This window comes from Myodes glareolus, chromosome 19, assembly GCF_982192425.1.
Source record: "Myodes glareolus chromosome 19, mMyoGla1.1, whole genome shotgun sequence".
Classification (NCBI taxonomy): domain Eukaryota; kingdom Metazoa; phylum Chordata; class Mammalia; order Rodentia; family Cricetidae; genus Myodes; species Myodes glareolus.
In genome coordinates, this window is record NC_142044.1 from 17,324,329 (window position 1) to 17,342,762 (window position 18,434).

At 42.0% G+C, this 18,434-nt stretch overlaps 1 protein-coding gene across 4 annotated transcripts in view; it reads right to left on the reverse strand.

Annotated features, from left to right (window-relative positions):
- Samd12 (sterile alpha motif domain containing 12) overlaps positions 1–18,434 on the reverse strand; it is a 400,448-nt gene that overhangs the window by 180,463 nt on the left and 201,551 nt on the right. For all 4 annotated transcript variants that reach the window (XM_048457237.3, XM_048457236.3, XM_085678977.2 and 1 more), the window contains exon 4: positions 3,821–3,961. In XM_048457237.3, the coding sequence (XP_048313194.1) occupies positions 3,821–3,961 (141 nt within the window). The remainder of the gene's footprint in view (positions 1–3,820; positions 3,962–18,434) is intronic.

Consider the following 18,434-nt stretch of genomic DNA (forward strand, 5'->3'; position numbering starts at 1 on the left):
ACACACACACACACACACGAATTATATCAAAGATGATAACTACCTTTAAAAATGGTTGGTTTTGGTTAAAAATAACACAAAGTTAAATACCAATGTAAGAGATTAGATATTTTGTCCTTCAAATACACTCATTTATTGAATTTGTGATCCTTAAGGTATGGTTTAAAGAGATGGGATCTCTGACAGAGGATTGAGTTATAAGGGTAGGATTTTCATGAATGGGATAAGAACCTTTGGTGGGGACCTCAGAGAGATTTTATCTTGCTTCTGACATATGAAACACAGTGGGAGAGCTCAGTAAGAATGGCCCATGAAGCTGCTTTCACTAGTCCCTGACTCCTCCAGTACTTTGATTGCAGATGTCCCAGTATTCAGAAGAACGAGAAACTCTATTGTATTTCACTTTGATGACTAATATTATGAACTTGACAGAATCTAGGATCACGCAGGATACAAAGCCTTGGGTATGTCTATGAGAAAACTCAGAGAGGTTGAAAGACTCATTCTAAATGTGGATGATACCACTGTGTGGGCTGGGATTCAGAAGTGAATAAGAAGGAGAAAGGGACCTTAACACCGGCATCCATCTCTCTCTGCTTTCTGAATGTAGAAACAATGTGACCAACTGCCGTATTCTCTGGCTGTCATGCGCTCCCTACTCTGTATATCCTACCAGGCAAAACAAGGATACCTTCAAACTGTGAGCCAAAATAAACCCATCCCTCCTGAAGTTGCTTTCGTCAGGTATTTTGGCACAGAAATAAGAATAGTAACTACAACACAATAACCTAAGTAGTTTGTGGTATGTCTTGTAGCAGCTTGACTGGATTATGCAAACAACACCAACAAAAACATGCTTTGCTCAGAGTAACGACTTTGTGTCCTAGCACTGTGTCTCTTTTCTAGAAACTGGAAATATAAGCCATTCTCCTCAAGACACAGGCCCAGAGACATAAAAAAAAGAAAAAAAATGTGAAATATTGTAATTATTCAGCATATTGTTGCTGTAGCTTAGTATTTGTGAGTTTGCAGAATCAAATATTTAAAACTGTATCACCCCTGTAGTGAAATGCCATATGATATGGATATTAAACCAGCCAGCTCCCCTGAGTAGAAGGAACATTGATTCTTATTAGAGAAAATCTAGACCCCCAAATAATTTAAAGCTTCCCCAGATCTCTTTACGTCTACGGTTATCAATCTTCAACACATCTTGTCAATTTTGTTTCCTTTTCTTTAAAAAAAAGGAAAGAAATTATCACTTCAATAGCACTGTGAATTTTTTAAAAGGACGCCTGACATAAAGTGATTTTTGAATACTAACATGTGAAGGACAAGCAATAAGAAAGGCAATAAAAATTGAGAGAAAAATACCCATGGGCTAGAGAGCACAAGCTTCTTCCAAAGGGAATGGGATGAAAGAATACAGGCTGTGTAGCTTTTCAACAGGGGAAAATGCCAACAACAGAATGAGAAAGGATGAAGCTAGGACCTTTCCTGAACCCAGACAGGCATTTAGCTTAGTAGGCTTACACACTATCTGAGAAAGACTTCTGGGCAGTGAATGCTGGAGATGGTTTTGTGACATACAGCCTAGGCAAGTGGGAAGGAGTGGAGGATGGGGTCAAAGGCATGGTCCACGAGGTAAGCTACTCCCTTGTCATCAACGTAGGAGGAAAAAATGCTCCTAGGAGGTCCAGACACCAAATAGAATCTGGAAAGAAGGATGCTCTAGAAGCTACAAATTAATATGCTCTGATTAAACAACATTACGACTTTACAGTAGATTTGGAAAACAGGGAACAAGAATAATGAATAGAGGTAAGATCATCCACAAGTATATTTTCCAGAGAGAATCATCGTGAAAATATGGCATAATCAAGCACCCTTTTACTTACATGATATTCATATGTAAAATATATAAAATCTGTGTTTTAAAAAAATGAAGCCAAGCTATATATCAACTTTCCCATATGCTTTCCCCTCATTTCCCAAATCTTTTTCTTGTATTATGTATTCTTTTAAAGGTATTTTTAATGCCTGTATTATGTAGAGTTTTTCCATTTTAGAAAGAGCACCCAGACCCAGAAAGACGATTATCACATGCGCTCACTCATAAGTGATTTTTAAAAAGAAAGCAAAGAAAACCAGCCCACAAATCACAATCCCAGAGAATCGAAACAACAATGAGGATCCTAAGAGAAACATACATAGATCTAATCTACATGGGAAATAGAAAAAGGCAACATCTCTTGAGTAAATTGGGAGAATGGAGACCTTGGGAGAGGGTTTAAGGGGGGAGGGGAGAGGCAGGGAGGGGAGCAGAGAAAAATGTAGAGCTCAATAAGAATTAATAATAAAAAAGAAAGAGCACCATGATAGTATTCACCATAAATCTTATTATCTCTATCCACTTCTTAGGAGAAACTTGAAGGTATATTAATATGTCACATTCAGATTAGTAAGCATTGCTATGACTCACTACCAGGAGTCTCTAGGGACGAACTTCGAGCAAGCATATTAAAGAGTTGACACCGTTTTTGCATCCCTATCCGTCTATGTTATCCTTCTGCAGCACGCATGCTCCAAGCTCCGCATCATTTCCTCTAGGCCCGCGGTTCTTAATCTTTCTAATGCTTCAACCCTTTAATGCAGTTCCTCATGCTGTGGTGACCGCCAACCATAAAATCATTTCATTGCTACTTCATAACTGTAACTCTGCTATCATTATGGATAACAATGCAAATACCCGACATGCAGGGTATCTGCTACACAACCCCCAAAGAGTTCTCGACCCACAGGTTGAGAACCGCCGCTCTAGGCAAAAGGACTATTACTGGGTTCATCTAAATGCAGTAACATGAAACTTAGCTGACCCAGATTTCCCCACTATGCATACGATTACTATATTCTGACTATTGAAAACTACTCGATGCTTTCAAAAACACTTACTTTATCATCCTTTCATTTAAAATGATGCATGATGGGCAACAAAAGAAGAAAAAGTACAGTCGATGGAAGCTTATAGCTATCAGATAGTATGTAAACGTATAAGTTACATATACTGGAGTTTTCTTCAAATTTTAGATTTTTTTGACACTTCAAAGTTGTAGGGATCTTACATGCTCTCAATATATTGACAGTTTTCATGACATTATTTAGTCACACAATCTTAACAGTCCAAATTTAAAATCTCTAGTCTACATTTTAAATCATTTCTTTGCAAGAGGTTAACAGAGTCTTCAAAATCTCTGAAGTATATGCATGCATTAATTCAGTTACCTAAAGGTAAACTGAAAACATTTCCCCTCTCCTGGCCCATGAAAAGCAAAGTAAAACAAAATACATCAAAACCTCATCGCTATCACTGGCCATATTCACCTTAGAATCAGTCAAATTCTAAGACCTCCTCGGAATTTTTGTTCAGATGAGGGCAGCCAGGACTGTGCTTTTGAGCTGCGCAGCCTGAACATCACACAACTCTGGAGGGAGCAACGGGCCGCTGATCGATGTGGTTGGTACTCTGGAGCTGTACAGTCAGCAGTCTATGCAGCTGTGCGTGGTAACCTGACGGTTAGCGCCAATAGTTCCACTTGTGCGCCCATTACTTATTTATGCATCTTTCTCTCTGCTGGGCAGTGAAACTGGAAAGTTTTAGAGCGAAGTAATCTTTAAAGCTAACCTACTTCTTTTCCTTTTAATGAAGGAAATTCTGTAAGGAAACAATAGACAAGTTTCCTGGCTCCCCTCTGTCACAGCGATCACATTTTCGGTCTTCCCATGTCCCCGGGGACCCGCCCACCGGAAAGCAGCAGGTTACCTTGTGTGAGGAGCTGTAGGTTTCTGACTTCTTCCCGCACCTTCAGCTGGAGCACCTGCTGCAAGACGTGCTGTCGCTGCTTCTCCTGGACGATCCCCATGCGTTCCAGCTTCTTGTCTGTGAGCCTCAGCAGGGCTCGCCCTGCGGGGGTTTAAGAAATGGAGGGAGAGGCAAGTGAGCAATACCCTGGGGGAATGGCTTGCCTCTTGGCTTTAGCCCGCCACGACCAAAAAAACAAAAGTTTATAACTAAGAGAGGCTGATGTAGAACAGAGATACAGACCCCCATGGTCTATGCTGACAGGATTGATGGTGTGCTCAGGGGAAATCCGCCTATGAAAAGAGAGCCTTGGCTTTTATGTAATAGTGGCACCCCTCAGTAGACCCAAACAATGAGATAGGTATAAAATAGCGAACTTTAACTTGCATATTTGGGTCACCGATTACATGTTTCCATGGAAACAGTGCTCTTCCCTGGGTGATGGGTTCTCAGGCTGGCCAGTGGGACCTTTATTGACACCCTAGCTGAAGAACTAGATGCTCTCCCTAGGCTTACGGGAACTTCGACAGCAATTTTTGCTTTCGTGAAATACACGTTTAAGGTCTGGTTTTAATCTGAAGGCATTCACTCTCTGACTCCAGCTGTGCGGAGCTCTGCTCATCCCAACATTTACTGAGGCACAAAGGCCCCCCAAAGAGCAGGGGCAAGAGGAGACAAGGGAGGTATGGCATTGAGGAGGACAAAAGGAGAAGAGCTGGTGCTTATGACGCCGCATGTCTAGGTCCTGGCGGCTCAGCATGCCAGCTCCATTCCTGCTCCCAGATACCTGCATGTTTTTCTTCTACCTTGATTTTTATGACGTCCCCAAATTATGCCCTACTGTGCATCTACCTTGAAATAAGCATCCTTCATTCCCAGAGCTTACTCTGAGGGAGAGATCTTGTTAAATGCCCATAGCAGTCTTTCCTCTCTTCCCATAGCCTCGGCTGCCACACCTGTGAATCTGTTATCATTTCGATCAAGAGGAAGAGACAGAAGCCGCTGCCTGTGGTCAATGACAAGTCTGTAAAGTAAAGTTTTCGACACTGGAGACTGTGAGAAGCCTGCACTCATGTCTTGGGTGTGAGCTGTTCTTTTCCTAAACACCACTCTACCTTCTCTAACGTTGGTGTTCAGATCTACATTAGAATTGCTTCTTAACAAACGGCAACTCTGCTTCTTTAGGAAGAAAGAACTTAAATGTTCTATCACCTTAGAAAAGAAACCAAATAACTAGAAGGTGAAGTTAATGGGCATTTCCATCAAAGGAACAAGAAAGACCATGAATGTAGCTGCTGAATGCGCAGCCTGTGAATAGGTACAGGTGGATGGAGTTGAGCAGCTCGGAAAGTCAGTGCTATTCAATCTGCATCTTCCCTTCCCATTAACCCTTCCACGGAAGACTGGTCAAGATAAGCTAGGTTATATGCCATGTATGGTGGCTAAAATTTATACGGCAAAGCTCACTGGTCTTTCCTGAATGTTTTTGTTTGTTTGCTTTTGAGACAGGTTCTTACCAAGTAGCCCATGCTTGCCTTAAACTTGAAATCCTCCTGCCTTACACACATGAGTACAGGAAATTATGGTAGGGCACTGTGCCTGGCTTTATTCTGCCTGTTGACTTCCAGTCTACCTCCTTTGAACTCAGTAATCTTGACAAGCAAAGCGAAGGTACAGAAAAATGTTTAGGTATCTCATTTGATCAACGGAATGCTTGGCCTACAGTCATTTATTAGCAAGGAAAAATGACATGGCCCTTCCTACTTAAAAAAAAAGCCAACTGTATATTGTGACATGCTATGACTCCCTTCAGCCCTCTGCCCAGAAGTGAGGCGGGTAGGGCTAAGGTACGCAGGAATATTGGATGGAAATATTGATGACATAATCATGGATCATTGTCTGGGAGGAAAGTGTGTGTGTGTGTGTGTGTGTGTGTGTGTGTGTGTGTGTGTGAGAGAGAGAGAGAGAGAGAGAGAGAGAGAGAGAGAGAGAGAGATGGCATTCTAATGGAAGAAGCTCCATAGGTATAGCTAAGGTTTGGTTCCACCAGATGACCACGGTGACCACAAGAAAGGAACAAGGAGACAAAAGCAGACCCACTCCCTTTCCACTGCCTTCTGCAGCAAGGTCATGTGATGGCACTGGACGATTTTATAATCTAGTTTGTGAACTTTCATGGCCAAGGAGGCTTTGTAAAAGTGAGTTGAAGTGTAAGGATGCCAAGATGGAAAAATATATCACCCAGGCAGCCCGTCGAGTCTCACTACAAAGGTACAGAGAACCACAGAGGGTAAAATGGTCTGGCAATGCAAACAGAAGTCAGAGAGAAGAGGCCAGGAGCTATGGAATCCCCACAGATTTTAGAGACTGAGAAAGATTCCGAAATTGCTTCTCTCCCACACCCTACTACAATCTTTAAGCCCCAGGACACCCATTTTTGAACTTCCGGATTTCACAAATGGAGTATGATAAGCGTGATTAATTTTAAGCCTCTGTTTGTTACAGAAGCAGTTATCCTCATGAATGGAATTGATATCATTTCAAGAAGTCAAACAGACTTGCGCAAGTTTAAGCCTGAAAAAAAAAAATCCCAATATGGAGAGGGGAGGTGGGCACAACGTCTCACCCTGGTGAGAGAACTCTGGCAATTGATGGCTTCTGAGAAAAGGGGAATCAGTTTTCTTTAAGGATGTCTCCCAGACCTGGTAGGTCAACCATACTCCAGGGGATGATCCCACAGCCAACGGTATCTTGGCAACATAGATTTAATTCAGTTTTTTTCTTTATGGACATGAAGTTGGTTGGGTAAGTAGATGGGAGTAGGTCTGAAGGAGCCAGGAAAGGGAGGATGTATATGATCAAAATGCATGTTTATGAATAAAGTACAAAGTATTGACTTCTCAAAGACTGAATAAAACTATTATTTTTTAAAAATAACTCAGAGAGCTCTTTCCCTTTCCAATTTTTATGTGGGGGTTATAATGAAAAGTAGAGAACACAAGGTAGTTAAGTAACCTTGAATCCTGGGTCTGTCTGTGGAGGTGACACCGGGACTTGGGAGAAGGGCAAGAGAACAGAAGTGTCAAGGGAATCAGGGGAATGGAGAATGTCACTATAGCCAAATGGAAAAGATAGGACACAAGTAGGAATCACGGTCCGAGAAGAGGCCAGAACAGAGCTCAAGAAGGCCTAGCAGGCTTGGGGAGGACTGGAGATGGACCGAATGGGAAGTGTGAGCAGTTCTGAGCAAAGGTAGCCTTGGCATTATGCCAGAGCTTCCCTGGATCTTCATCGCTTCTTCTGGGCAGAAAAGATTGCAGAGTGGGACATGGAGAAAAGTCAAAGCAGGAAGTGATGGCGCCAGAGAGCTGGGTGGAAGGTCAGGGGCGGTAAGATTCCTGACTCTGTTTTTATGACATTTACAATTCCTAGAAGCAGCATGGAGGGAAGGAGGGCCTCGGTTCCCACTCAAGTTTCCAAGCTTGTCCGCAATGGCTGGCGGTCCCTTTTATGAGCAGGAAGCTGACTCACTGCTCTAGGAAGGGATGTGATGGAGCAGGAAACCATGGTCCATTCCTGCTGTTCTATCTCCAAGAAACATCTGGGATCTACAGAAGTAACGAAATGGGTAGAACTAAAAAAGGAGGTGATTAAAATCTCCTTCTTTGTTCCCCTTAATATTCTCATTCTTTCATTCCTTCAGTGCTTCCCTAAACCCCCCAAATGTTGAGCCAACAGGTAACATGGTCAGATCACGGTAGGCGTTACAGAGAAAAGAGGTTGTTGCAATGACCCAACTTTTGTTATAAATATTCACAGGACCCCTTGAAGATGTTCACACAGCAGAATTTAGGGTGTGGTGTTCCAGTAGCAACCCTGAAAGCTCCAAGTATTGCAGCATCTATCGGCTATCCATAAGGCATGATTGTGTGTGGTTCTCTAGTGTACCAATTTCATAAACGTAGGCATGAAGATTAACTTTACAAGCCAACTTGACTGGACCGTGAGATAGCCAGATGCTCATTTATCATTCTGAGTGCTTCCAGATGATAGAAACATTTATGTATTTTTAAATTTCATATACATGTACTTTATGTAAACTATTCTCCCCCTTCCTCCAACCCTTCCTGCGTACCATTCCCACCCACCCATCCCGTCTCATAATCTTACCTTTTAGAACTTATTATTATTGCATACATGTATGTATGTAAATAAAAACATAAAGACAACTTGTGTCCATCTAGTGTAGCTCACATGTACGTGCTTAAGGGCTCACTACTTGGTATGAGATCATCAGTCAGGGAGCTCGTCCCTGGGGAAGACTGATTCTTCCTCTCTCATGAATCATTAATCGCCTGTATCTCTTCATCTAGGGGCAGGGCCTTGTGAGATTTCACCAATCAGAACTGGGATGTCAACTGACACTCAAGTTTGGTTTAAGCGATACATCACTGAGAGTTCATGGTGCCTCTTTCTTGTCGTATGTAGAAGACACACTTGTAGCAGATGTTCTGCCCCTTTGACTCTGACATTCTTCCCACCCCTTCTTCAGTGATGTTCCCTGAGTAAAACCTACCACAGGACTTTCCTAAATCAGTATTTAACTGATTCTTAACACTTATGCTTTTCCCCACAGAGAAGAGTAGTTCATCAAAGAGATTTTCTTCCGCAGCAGATGGGAACTATTACAGAAAGCTACAACTGGGCAAAATGCAGAGAAACACTGGTCATGGGGTGCTTGGCCACGATTCTTACATCTACAACACAATCCTTACACCTAAGGCTCAGAGATAGGTACTTAGAATGTTCGTATAAGGCAGATTGCTTCCTATAATGTATAGCAGCTCTTGCCTCAAGGCCCAAATGAGGACATTGGATTTTCAAATTTTGAACACGATGTAAGGCATTTGATTGGAAACTGTCAAATAAAACAAACATGCGAATCTGGCCATAGTGGACAGTGGGAGCTGCATTGGTTGGTGATGAGCATGTTAACACCTACTGTCCAAAAGAATAGGGATCTTGAGGCTGAATACCTGACCTCCCCAAAGGTTGAAGGCAGATGAGGGCTTTGTTCTGGGATAGACAGACACCACAAACCATCAGCAGCTCAGGTGAGCAGGGGCAGGAAGAACAAGTGAAGAAAAAGAACAAATTAATAGTTTTCTTTGTTGTTATACTAAGCCACCATGAATATGGGTTCTTGACACAGCAGAAATTTTGTCCATAGAGATATGGAAACCAGAATCACAACACAAATTTCACTGAGACTAAAACCAAGGCATCGTAGGGCCACATGACCCCAGAAGCGGGCATGGTCAAAAATCTGGTTTTCAATTCTTTAGCTATGCCAGGGTTCCTTTGGTTGTGGCAACATCACCATAAAGTTTGGCTTCATTTCACATCACTTTCTGCATACAAATATATATACATATATACATACACCACACACACACACACACACACACACACACACACACACATATATATATATATATATATAATCTACTTCTCCTATAGGATATTTGTGGTGAGCAACAATATCACCTAAATAATCCCAGATAGCTGGCTCATGTGGAGATCCTTAGTGACATTTGCAAAGACTTCTTAGAAGATAAGGGCAAGCGCCAAGCATTAGGAGCTACTGTCTTTATCCAGTCAACCAAAACTAAAAGGAGCTTTGGAGCCCTGTGTGTGTAGCACAGGTGTCTATGGCCACATGCAGAAGCGAGGCTCAGTGAAAGTGGCTTCAGGCAAAGACTTAGGTCTGGACGTGTCTCTGACCTTCAAGTCTAGTCCTGGGTGTCCTTCAGCTCTATGGACACCATCACCAGTTTCTAAGATGACGGTTACACACCGAAGGTGTGAATGGAAATGTTAGGGTGGCTGTAGATGTGGCCTCAGTTTTGCTCCTATTGAGAATTCCCAGTGCCCTTTTCCTGGGAGATGCACTGCAACACAGGGCATCCTTTCTTCTGGAAAAGATCCCTGGGCTAGTCTCCAGCACAGGATCAATATGTATTGAGTTATTTCAAATGGAGTTAGTTCGAACCCACTCGCAGAAAAGGCCTAGGTTATACACTGAGCAGCTCTTCCTCTGAGGCTAACTTCGGCCCCATTCAGAGTGAGTAGCAACCAGTGTGGTGATCATATACCCAGCATTCTTTAGCCCAACCCATGGGGCCATCACTCTAGAATGGGAATATTTAGTCCCAAGAACCAGGCCAAAGCAGGAAATAATGAAGGCATGGGATTATGAACTAATAGATATGGATTCATATTCAGTAAGGCGTGATCTGAGTTTTACCCTCCTCAGTTTCAGACTGCGGATGAAAACTACACAGTTTCATAGACTGTAACGCTAGCTGGAATAAATGGAACAAAACATATGCACGTTCTCTGTAACCTGGAGCCACGGGGATGATGCAAATTTGGTGTCATGGGTATTCTGCTGGCTGCTACCTCTTCACACTCACAGGACTCCTGTTCTTTCTCCTGTGACAGCGATAACAATGGCAAACATTTACTATGTGTTAAACACCGTCCTAAGAGCTTTACAGAGATTATCTCATTTTTAATGATTCTGTGAAAGTACCGTGTTGATCCATGGCTGAGTAAGAGCCATAAAACACCTAAAAGCTCTATGTCTTATTAAGAAGCTGTAGATTTGGGAGCGGCCATGTTGCTTGGCATCCTCTAACTGACTGCTGGGGAATTCTGCACATGACCCTCATATCCTCCTTGCGGTGGATGGAATTACAATGCCCCCCACCACACACACACACACTCACACCTGACCAGGCTCTGGATTTGATAACTTGGTTCCCAGTTGGCAGCACCATTTAGGAAGGTTTGCCAGAAGAAATGCATCATTGGAAGTGGGCTTTGAGGTTTCTCATCCAAGCACCATTTCCAGTTCGCTATCTCTGCTTCTTGCCTGGGGTGAGAGATGCGAATTCTCAGGAGTTCCTGCCAGTATGCCTACCTGCTGCTGCTCTTCCCTAACATGCTGAAGATGGACTCTTTCCTCTGGAAATGATAAGCCCCGAATGAACTCTTTTTTTTCTAAGTTGCTTTGGCCATGGTGTTTTAACACAAAAATAGAAAGGTAACGAATACATGCACCAAACCTGTTTCTGCTAGTTCTTGCACGGGGAGTGGGGCGGGTGAATTGGAGGGTCTGTGAATGGTCACCATCTCTAAGGGTTTAAGGAAAGAGGGGACAGTGACAGAGGATGGGGGGTGGTGGTTTTGACAGCTGCTACTGAACAGATTCATCTAGTCACTTATCACCAACTATACGCATATCATAGATTGACCTTGTTCTTCTACAAAGAACTAGGATGACAGAGAAAAAGATAAATTTCACATCAGTTACAATCACTGTTTTTTGTTTGTTGGTTGGTTTTTTTGTGAGCCCATGCACATGGTACCTTATGGTATTTCAATGGACTTTGAGCAAAGAACAAAAGTCATTGAGGTGATTAGGAGGGAGAAGGGAATTCAAGGCTTAGGAAACAGACTCTGAGCAACAGAAAGGCATACGCAGGAGCTCTGAGAATCTCTCCACTGCTGGGTATGCAGAGTACAGAAGGAGGGAAAGAGAAAAGGAGGGAGGGAGGAAGGGAGGGAGAGGAGAAAGGCAGGCAAGCAGGCACCTGTGGGTCCTCTGTGCTTCTCAGGCAACTCGTGGTCTCAGTTTTCCCCCCTTTCCCCTCCAACAATGAAAGAGAACACATGGGGTTGAGGGAATGGGGTTTGTGTAGTCACAAGCCCCAATCAAGGCCATCTGCACCTCCATTGTTTTTGTCTCTATGGCTTTCCTATCCATCCCCGTAAGAGAACACTTCTATTTCACATTTTGGGAGTTGCTCTTTCTCCTTTGGGGAAACTTTGACAATTAAAAAAAAAAAAAGAATTCCCCTGCAGTATTTTTCAGTTCTCAAGAAAAATGGCCCTTTCTTCTTACCGTGTTTATTTTTATTTCCCGTTTTCCTGCCCACACCTTGCAAGCTCCGTGAATACAGGGCTTCACCGAGGTTTTCAAGCCCCTAACCGGAGTGTGACTCCATTCTGGCACTAAGTAAATATTTGTTAAATTACTGTGGTGTGGATGTGACTCAGACAGAGCAAATATAAGTTCCTTACGAAACTGTCCTGGTTGTCAATAAGAAAGTTCCCTTTCCTTCTTAAACCATCTCCCAAGGTAGAAAACAATACTAGATTTGCCCTTAGAGGTTGCCTGTGTTGTCCTATGCAGGGAATTGGCCAGGGATTTAAGTCAACAGTGAGCAAAGCTGAGAAAGTCGTAGATGAGAAATAGGAGACCAAGAGGAAGCAGGTGCGGGGGGGGGGGCGAAGACGATGTTATTTGATTTTTCCCAGTGCTGCCTTGCCTGAGGTCAGACATCTTGAGTTTCTCAGTTACAAAAGTCAATATGAGATGAGGGGAGGGAGCTGAGTTGGTTGAATGGTGAGTGGCAGATCCTATTTCACGTGTCACTGTCCATTAAGCGGCCACTGAGTCCCCGGTCCCTCCTGAAGAAATGACATCACAGGTAGGTGCATAAAAGCCATAGGGCTCTGGCGTTTTATACGAGTTAGTCATTGGGCAGTGTTAGCCTTCGAATTATGAATCCTTAAAATGCATTTGGAATTCACCTTAAATTTGACCATATACTTCAGTCTGCTCCACGTGCCCACAGGGTCCTGTCCTCTTTATCCAATCACTCCAGAGGTCACAAATCCGAGCGCTTTGATTGCCGGGATAACGCCTTTGTGAGGAGAGTAGCTCCAAGGGACCTTTGAAATTAGTTGGGCTGCACAGTTTGATTTTTCTCCTAAAACAGATGATTTCAATCCATTTTCTTTTCCTTTCTTTTTTTTTTCTCTGTAAAAGTACAGTTAGAATATGGGCCAACTATTGCTACAGATTCTGTTTAAAGTTATAGATAACTGAAAAATTCATGAGTTTTATGAAATATACCAGTTTAAAATTTACCTATGTTTTTTGAACTACTAGAGTCAAACAAATAATCTGTCGTCTTTGGCTCACAAGTGGACACTTTCAATGTCTTGCCTTCCAACACCCTTCCTCATTATGCCTCTCTTTTTTTCCAGTGGACAAGAATTCGGATGGCATTTTCTGTTTCAGCTGATGTAGGAATAGAGTCTGGGCTTTGCGATTGCCTTCTGTGCGGCCCATTCGAAACTGACCGTTCACTGTGTCTAAGAGTAGGTTAAGGGCCTTTAGGATTTTTTATTACCTAACGATACACTGCAAATGTATCTCCCTAATGCCACAGTCCAATAGCCCTGATTTCTTAAAGATGACAACAAACCCTCTCGTAGCATCACAAGCAAGGACTCAAAGGTTAGCTAACTCATTGGCAAAAAGGCAAGACCAATATACCTCCTCTCCCTTCTATCTGAGAGCAGAGCCCACTGCCCATCCTGGTCCTTCACTTGGAGAGACTCAGAATGACTGGCACCTGATTGCACGCCCTTCTTTGGGCTGAGGAAGAGAAGGGTTAACAGAAATTTGCACTGTGGCTAAGGCTAACTGTAAGTAATTTACTGGGCTGATGGGAACTGTATATTATAATTTTTTAACCAGTCTTAGGTAGAAAGCCCGTTTTAGACAGTCTATTTTTTTGGCTGACTATATTCAGATGCTGATGATGTTAATCGGAGGGAATTGGAATAATATTGAATTTCCATCTAAAACATAAATTCAGAAAGAAACTACTTACAGTACCTTTCAAACTGAGTCAAAACATGGTCCTTTTATTTTTAGCCTCTTGAAAAGTTGAATTTTTTATTTTGCTAATTGCAGTTAGCAAATCATCTCGAAAAGTAATTTTAAAAAATTTTCTTAAAACATTTTTTGGGGGAAGGGGCTTGTTTTAGTCTCCGAGAAGACTCAGTAATAATGTACCTCAGAGCAGCCAGAGTAGGGTTTTTATTTATTATTATTTAGTTAGTTAGTTTAAGCAAGGAAGTCTCATACCAACCTAATGGAGGTTATAGCTGAAGATTCATGGTACAATAAACAGTCTTCAAGGTCTTTTTGCTTTGGATGGGCAAACCAAACCTCACGGTACATGTGCTTTTATTTGTCAGTAATTGTCTGCAGTGTGAGAGTCTTTGTTGGTTAGGAGCCACCAGGTGAAGGATGTCTTGCAAACTTGGCATGTTTCAAAATTAATTATTAAGAAGTGTGTGAGATGCCTACTAACAAGCATCTTCCCCCTCCTCAACATTCTGCTTATTGTCGTAGCTACAACAGACAAACACATAGAGCTTTTGTATATCGAAAAGAACAGGAATGGGGCATGTTGGGGTCAACAAATTAATTAACATGAAATAGCACCCGTGGCCAAAGACACATTTAAATCTCATGTTGGGTTCAACAAATTAATTAATGTAAAATAGCAACCATGTCCAAAGACACATTTAAATCTTGGTTGTAAGCTAACTTTCACTTTATTTTAAAATTGGAGAGATTCATTTTATCTTATTCATTTGTTGGTGCAGGTCTGTGTGTGCACAGATGTACATGTGTGTGCGGCAGTTATTCAAATGTATGTGCATGCGTGCCAATGTCAGAGGACAGCCTCAGTCCTTCCCCAGATGACGTTGACACCTTTTAAAAGTTTTGGAGGCAAGCTACCACATTGGCCTGGATCTCATCAACCAGGCTAGACTAGACACTCAGAAAGCACCACGGATTTGTTCATCTCTGCATTCTCAGTGTTGGGATTACTAGCACAATGTCCAGTTTTTATGATTATTTTAACATGGATTTGTAATATTGAACTCAATTTCTCATATTTTCAAGGCAAAAGTTTATCTTCTAAATTACCCGTGAAGTCCTCCGTAACTTTCTGTATTCTCAAAATTTCATCAGTATTAGGATTAGTGAGTGACTGTTGGTCTAATTTCTTGTATGTACAACAGCAGAAACAGAAAGTGTTTCACAGTGCTTATGCAAGGCCATCAAGTCAGTAGTAATGAACAACTAGAAATCGCTAAGAAAAAGAAAGAGGCCTTGAATTTGGAGGACAGGACTAATCCCGTGCTAGATAACCCAGTTATTAGTTACACAGAATGGGTTCATCACTGTGATCCAGGCTTCAGGTTCTTGACCTGGAATGATAGTCTTCCTCCTCCCGCCCTGTTGGGCTGTCAAGAAATCACTTCAGTCAGCAGTCTTGTTGCTCTCTCCAGGAAACTTACCTCAGGAAAGGGAAAACAAGCCACCCTAGACTGTGAGCGGAGCTGTGTAAGTCACACCCAAACTATGGCAGACATCTGAATGGTGGGACCTTGACAAATATCTGGAGACCAGGCACAAGAAGCAAGGCTCAACAGGGAGGAACAAAACCTATTTTTTAAAACATGTAAAATCTCAAAAAGACATCATGATAGGGAGTGCTCTTGACCCTCGGGTGACTGTCTTGTGTGTCTTAGGATGCTAAAAGGTAGCTGTCTTGTGTATTTTAGGACACTTTCTATAAAATCTCTGGCTTTTCATCTAACAATGTCTTCCCCCCTGTGCCAATTAAAAATGCTTACAAATTCTCGGCAAGTAACTGATGGAGGACAAAGTTGGCCCTTTGTGAAGGGCCACGGATCTAGATATTTGTTGTTAATCAACCATTTCTTAAAATATCAATCCAAATGGCAGATACCCTCAGAATGTAGTCATCAGACTTATGTGAACGGGGAAGCAAACCAACAGAGAAAGCGGTGTCAGACACTTTCTAATCTAGTCACACCAGTTTCATCCATGGTACTACCCTACGATAGAGTCTTAATTTCGGTTTTACAGGAGAAGAAAATGCTGCTGCTGGAGATGTACACAGTTGGAAAACAAAGTGGGCCAATAGCAGAATAGGGGTTCCAGTTTAGCTCTAGTAAAAACTTCCCTATTTTTGATCTTGGACATCTTTGTATATAACAGAACATTTCAATGGAAATGTAGCTTGAAGGGCCTTGTGAATGGAAGAGAAATGGAACTTGACTCAAGTTTAATTATGACTAGAAGAATGAATTAATTGATTGAATTTCATCTTTACAACGCCAAATCCAAATCTGAAATCAGACTAAAACCTTCGCTTTTTTCCAACTTCCTCTTTTATTCAACTTATTTTGCCTTGATTCCTGTTATTGTTTGTTCATGCTCATTACAGCTTGAGCTTCTTATGAAATGTAACGCTCATCTTACTCACTTGTACTCGCAGGGAACGGAGTGCTATTCAGAACAATGCTTTGCAATTCTTTGAGGTTGGAGGGCCTACACACAATAGTTTGTTCTAGAACACTAACTCTAGTGCAGCCGTGGTGCTGCATAGATTTCTTTTAACTTCACTTTAGATGGTGTTTTCATTTTTGCGTTTAATCCTATTTCTTGCTGAGTTTGCAGAGACCTGATTTTAGGGAGAGGAGCCTGGGCATTAAGTATGATGCCTACACAGGCTGGCTCTACGATCATGCATAATTTACTACATGCTGCTGAGTCACAATTTCCACTTCTGTAAAGTAGGATTGACTTTAATTGCCTTGGGGTTTTTCTGCTAATGTATAATGAAGCATCATTCTACTTTATATAATAAATTACATAAAAAATAAATTTCTAAACTTAAAAGTGCCTAGCACAGTACCTGATGCCCTACGTTTATTTCCGATTAAGCACTGTATAACAGTAGGCTGTACATAGGGTGTGCTGTCCCGTCCCATTTCCTGTTTCGTCACTAGGACATTTATTCACATCCCCATTTTTTCTTCTCACCCCTGGTCTTGCTTTTGATGAAGTAACTCCAGGGCTCAGCAGTTGATGGGTATTCATTCAAGTTTGACTGAGTAAATGGTTAACTTTGTGCGAAAAGGAGAAAACATCATCCCCAAAAGGAGATGAAGAAAAGTAGAGGGAATTGTCCAAAGATACATGGGGAGTTCATGTCAGAGCAGAGACTAGAACCAAGATGCCACTATTAGGAAGGCTACAGCTGGTAATTATTTGGGAATGAATGTGTCAGCTATTAGACCAGAGGCTGAGTAAGAGCCCAGAATGCAATCCATGTAGTCTATGCCCATACTTACAGTTCCACAGGGGAAACAATACAAAATAAAAACACAACTCAGATAAGGACATCATTTCAAAACAGAAAAGAACATGGGGCGTTTTATAAGAAAAACATATGCAGTCCTAAATAGGAATACAGTGTGGCAAAAGAAAAATTGAAGGAAGCTCCTTATATCCACCTTCTGACAAAACAGACAGCAGGGGTGTTAAGGTGATAGTTTGGGGGGAAAGGAAATACATGCAGATGCTCTTAGAATACAGGCTTCAGATTAAAACACGAAATCCAGCGAGCCTGACATACGGAATATGAGAAGGCCATAGATTTGAGATGAGGAAGGGGAGCTAGCTGAAGGCGACATCCTTCATGGTCCCAGAGGCAGACGAAGGGTCTTGTTATTGACTTTACAGTCAATAATAGTACTGGAGAGCCAACACAGAGTTTTTAATATGAGAATAACGATGACATTTATATTTAAAATTCTTTCTGGCTTCTTACAAATAATCTCCATGGAGGACATAGATAATGACAGGAAGTCAAGAAAACTAGCTGGGAAATGGGAACTTTTGCTGAGCTCACAGATCATGGCCTCCATGAGAAGCGCTGCTGATAGGAAGATGGGCGTAATGGAGAAATACATGCATGTAGAACCAGAATGACTGGTCAACGACGAAGGACCTGACCTGAATCAACTTGTAAGGGCTGTCACACGTGGTCTGTTTAGGAGCTCTGGTTAAAGGCCCAAGCCCATCTGTTGACACGGGAATGACTGAGTGAGCAGGCATGAGAGTAAACAGCCTTCATGGTGGTTTGGATATCTAATATGAATAACCCTTGTCTATGACACAGTCAACAGAGAGGTCGAGTGGGCAGGCAGTTATATAGAATGGAGTTCCAAAGAGAAGACAGGTCTTGGGATTTTGTTTGGGTGACATTGTGGGAAAGCTGACTTTTGAATCCCTGAGCAAAAGTAAGCTAAGTATGAAATGAGAAGAGGGCCCATTCCTCACACCCCAAAGAACACCGATATTGGGTGGATATAGAGATCTGGGCCTACTAGGATATTCTTGAAGAGTGACTGGAGATAGGCAAAGAAACCTGAATGAATGAGACACTGGGTGATGCTTCCAAAACTGTCCCTTTATTAATGTTGGGGGGATCGAGCAAAGAAAGTCACTACAGCTTATCTTGAGGCTTGAGGTCCTGGAAGGACAGAGACTGCATTTCTGGATTGTATATTAGAGTCTTCTGTGTCCAGGACACACTGTAACAGCTTTTCTCTCAGGTGAAATGTCTTTTGTTTGGCCCAATAGGCAAAGGTAAAAGTGTCACATAGACGCAGTGTCCCTTAAACTTTTGACACTATCATTGTTAATACAATAAAACATCACAATAAAAAATAATTTATCAAGTAATTGTGATACTCTGGGTGTAGCTTCCAGCAATTTTTCATTCTTTATTATCTTCATCTTTCTTGATCTTTGCAGCTA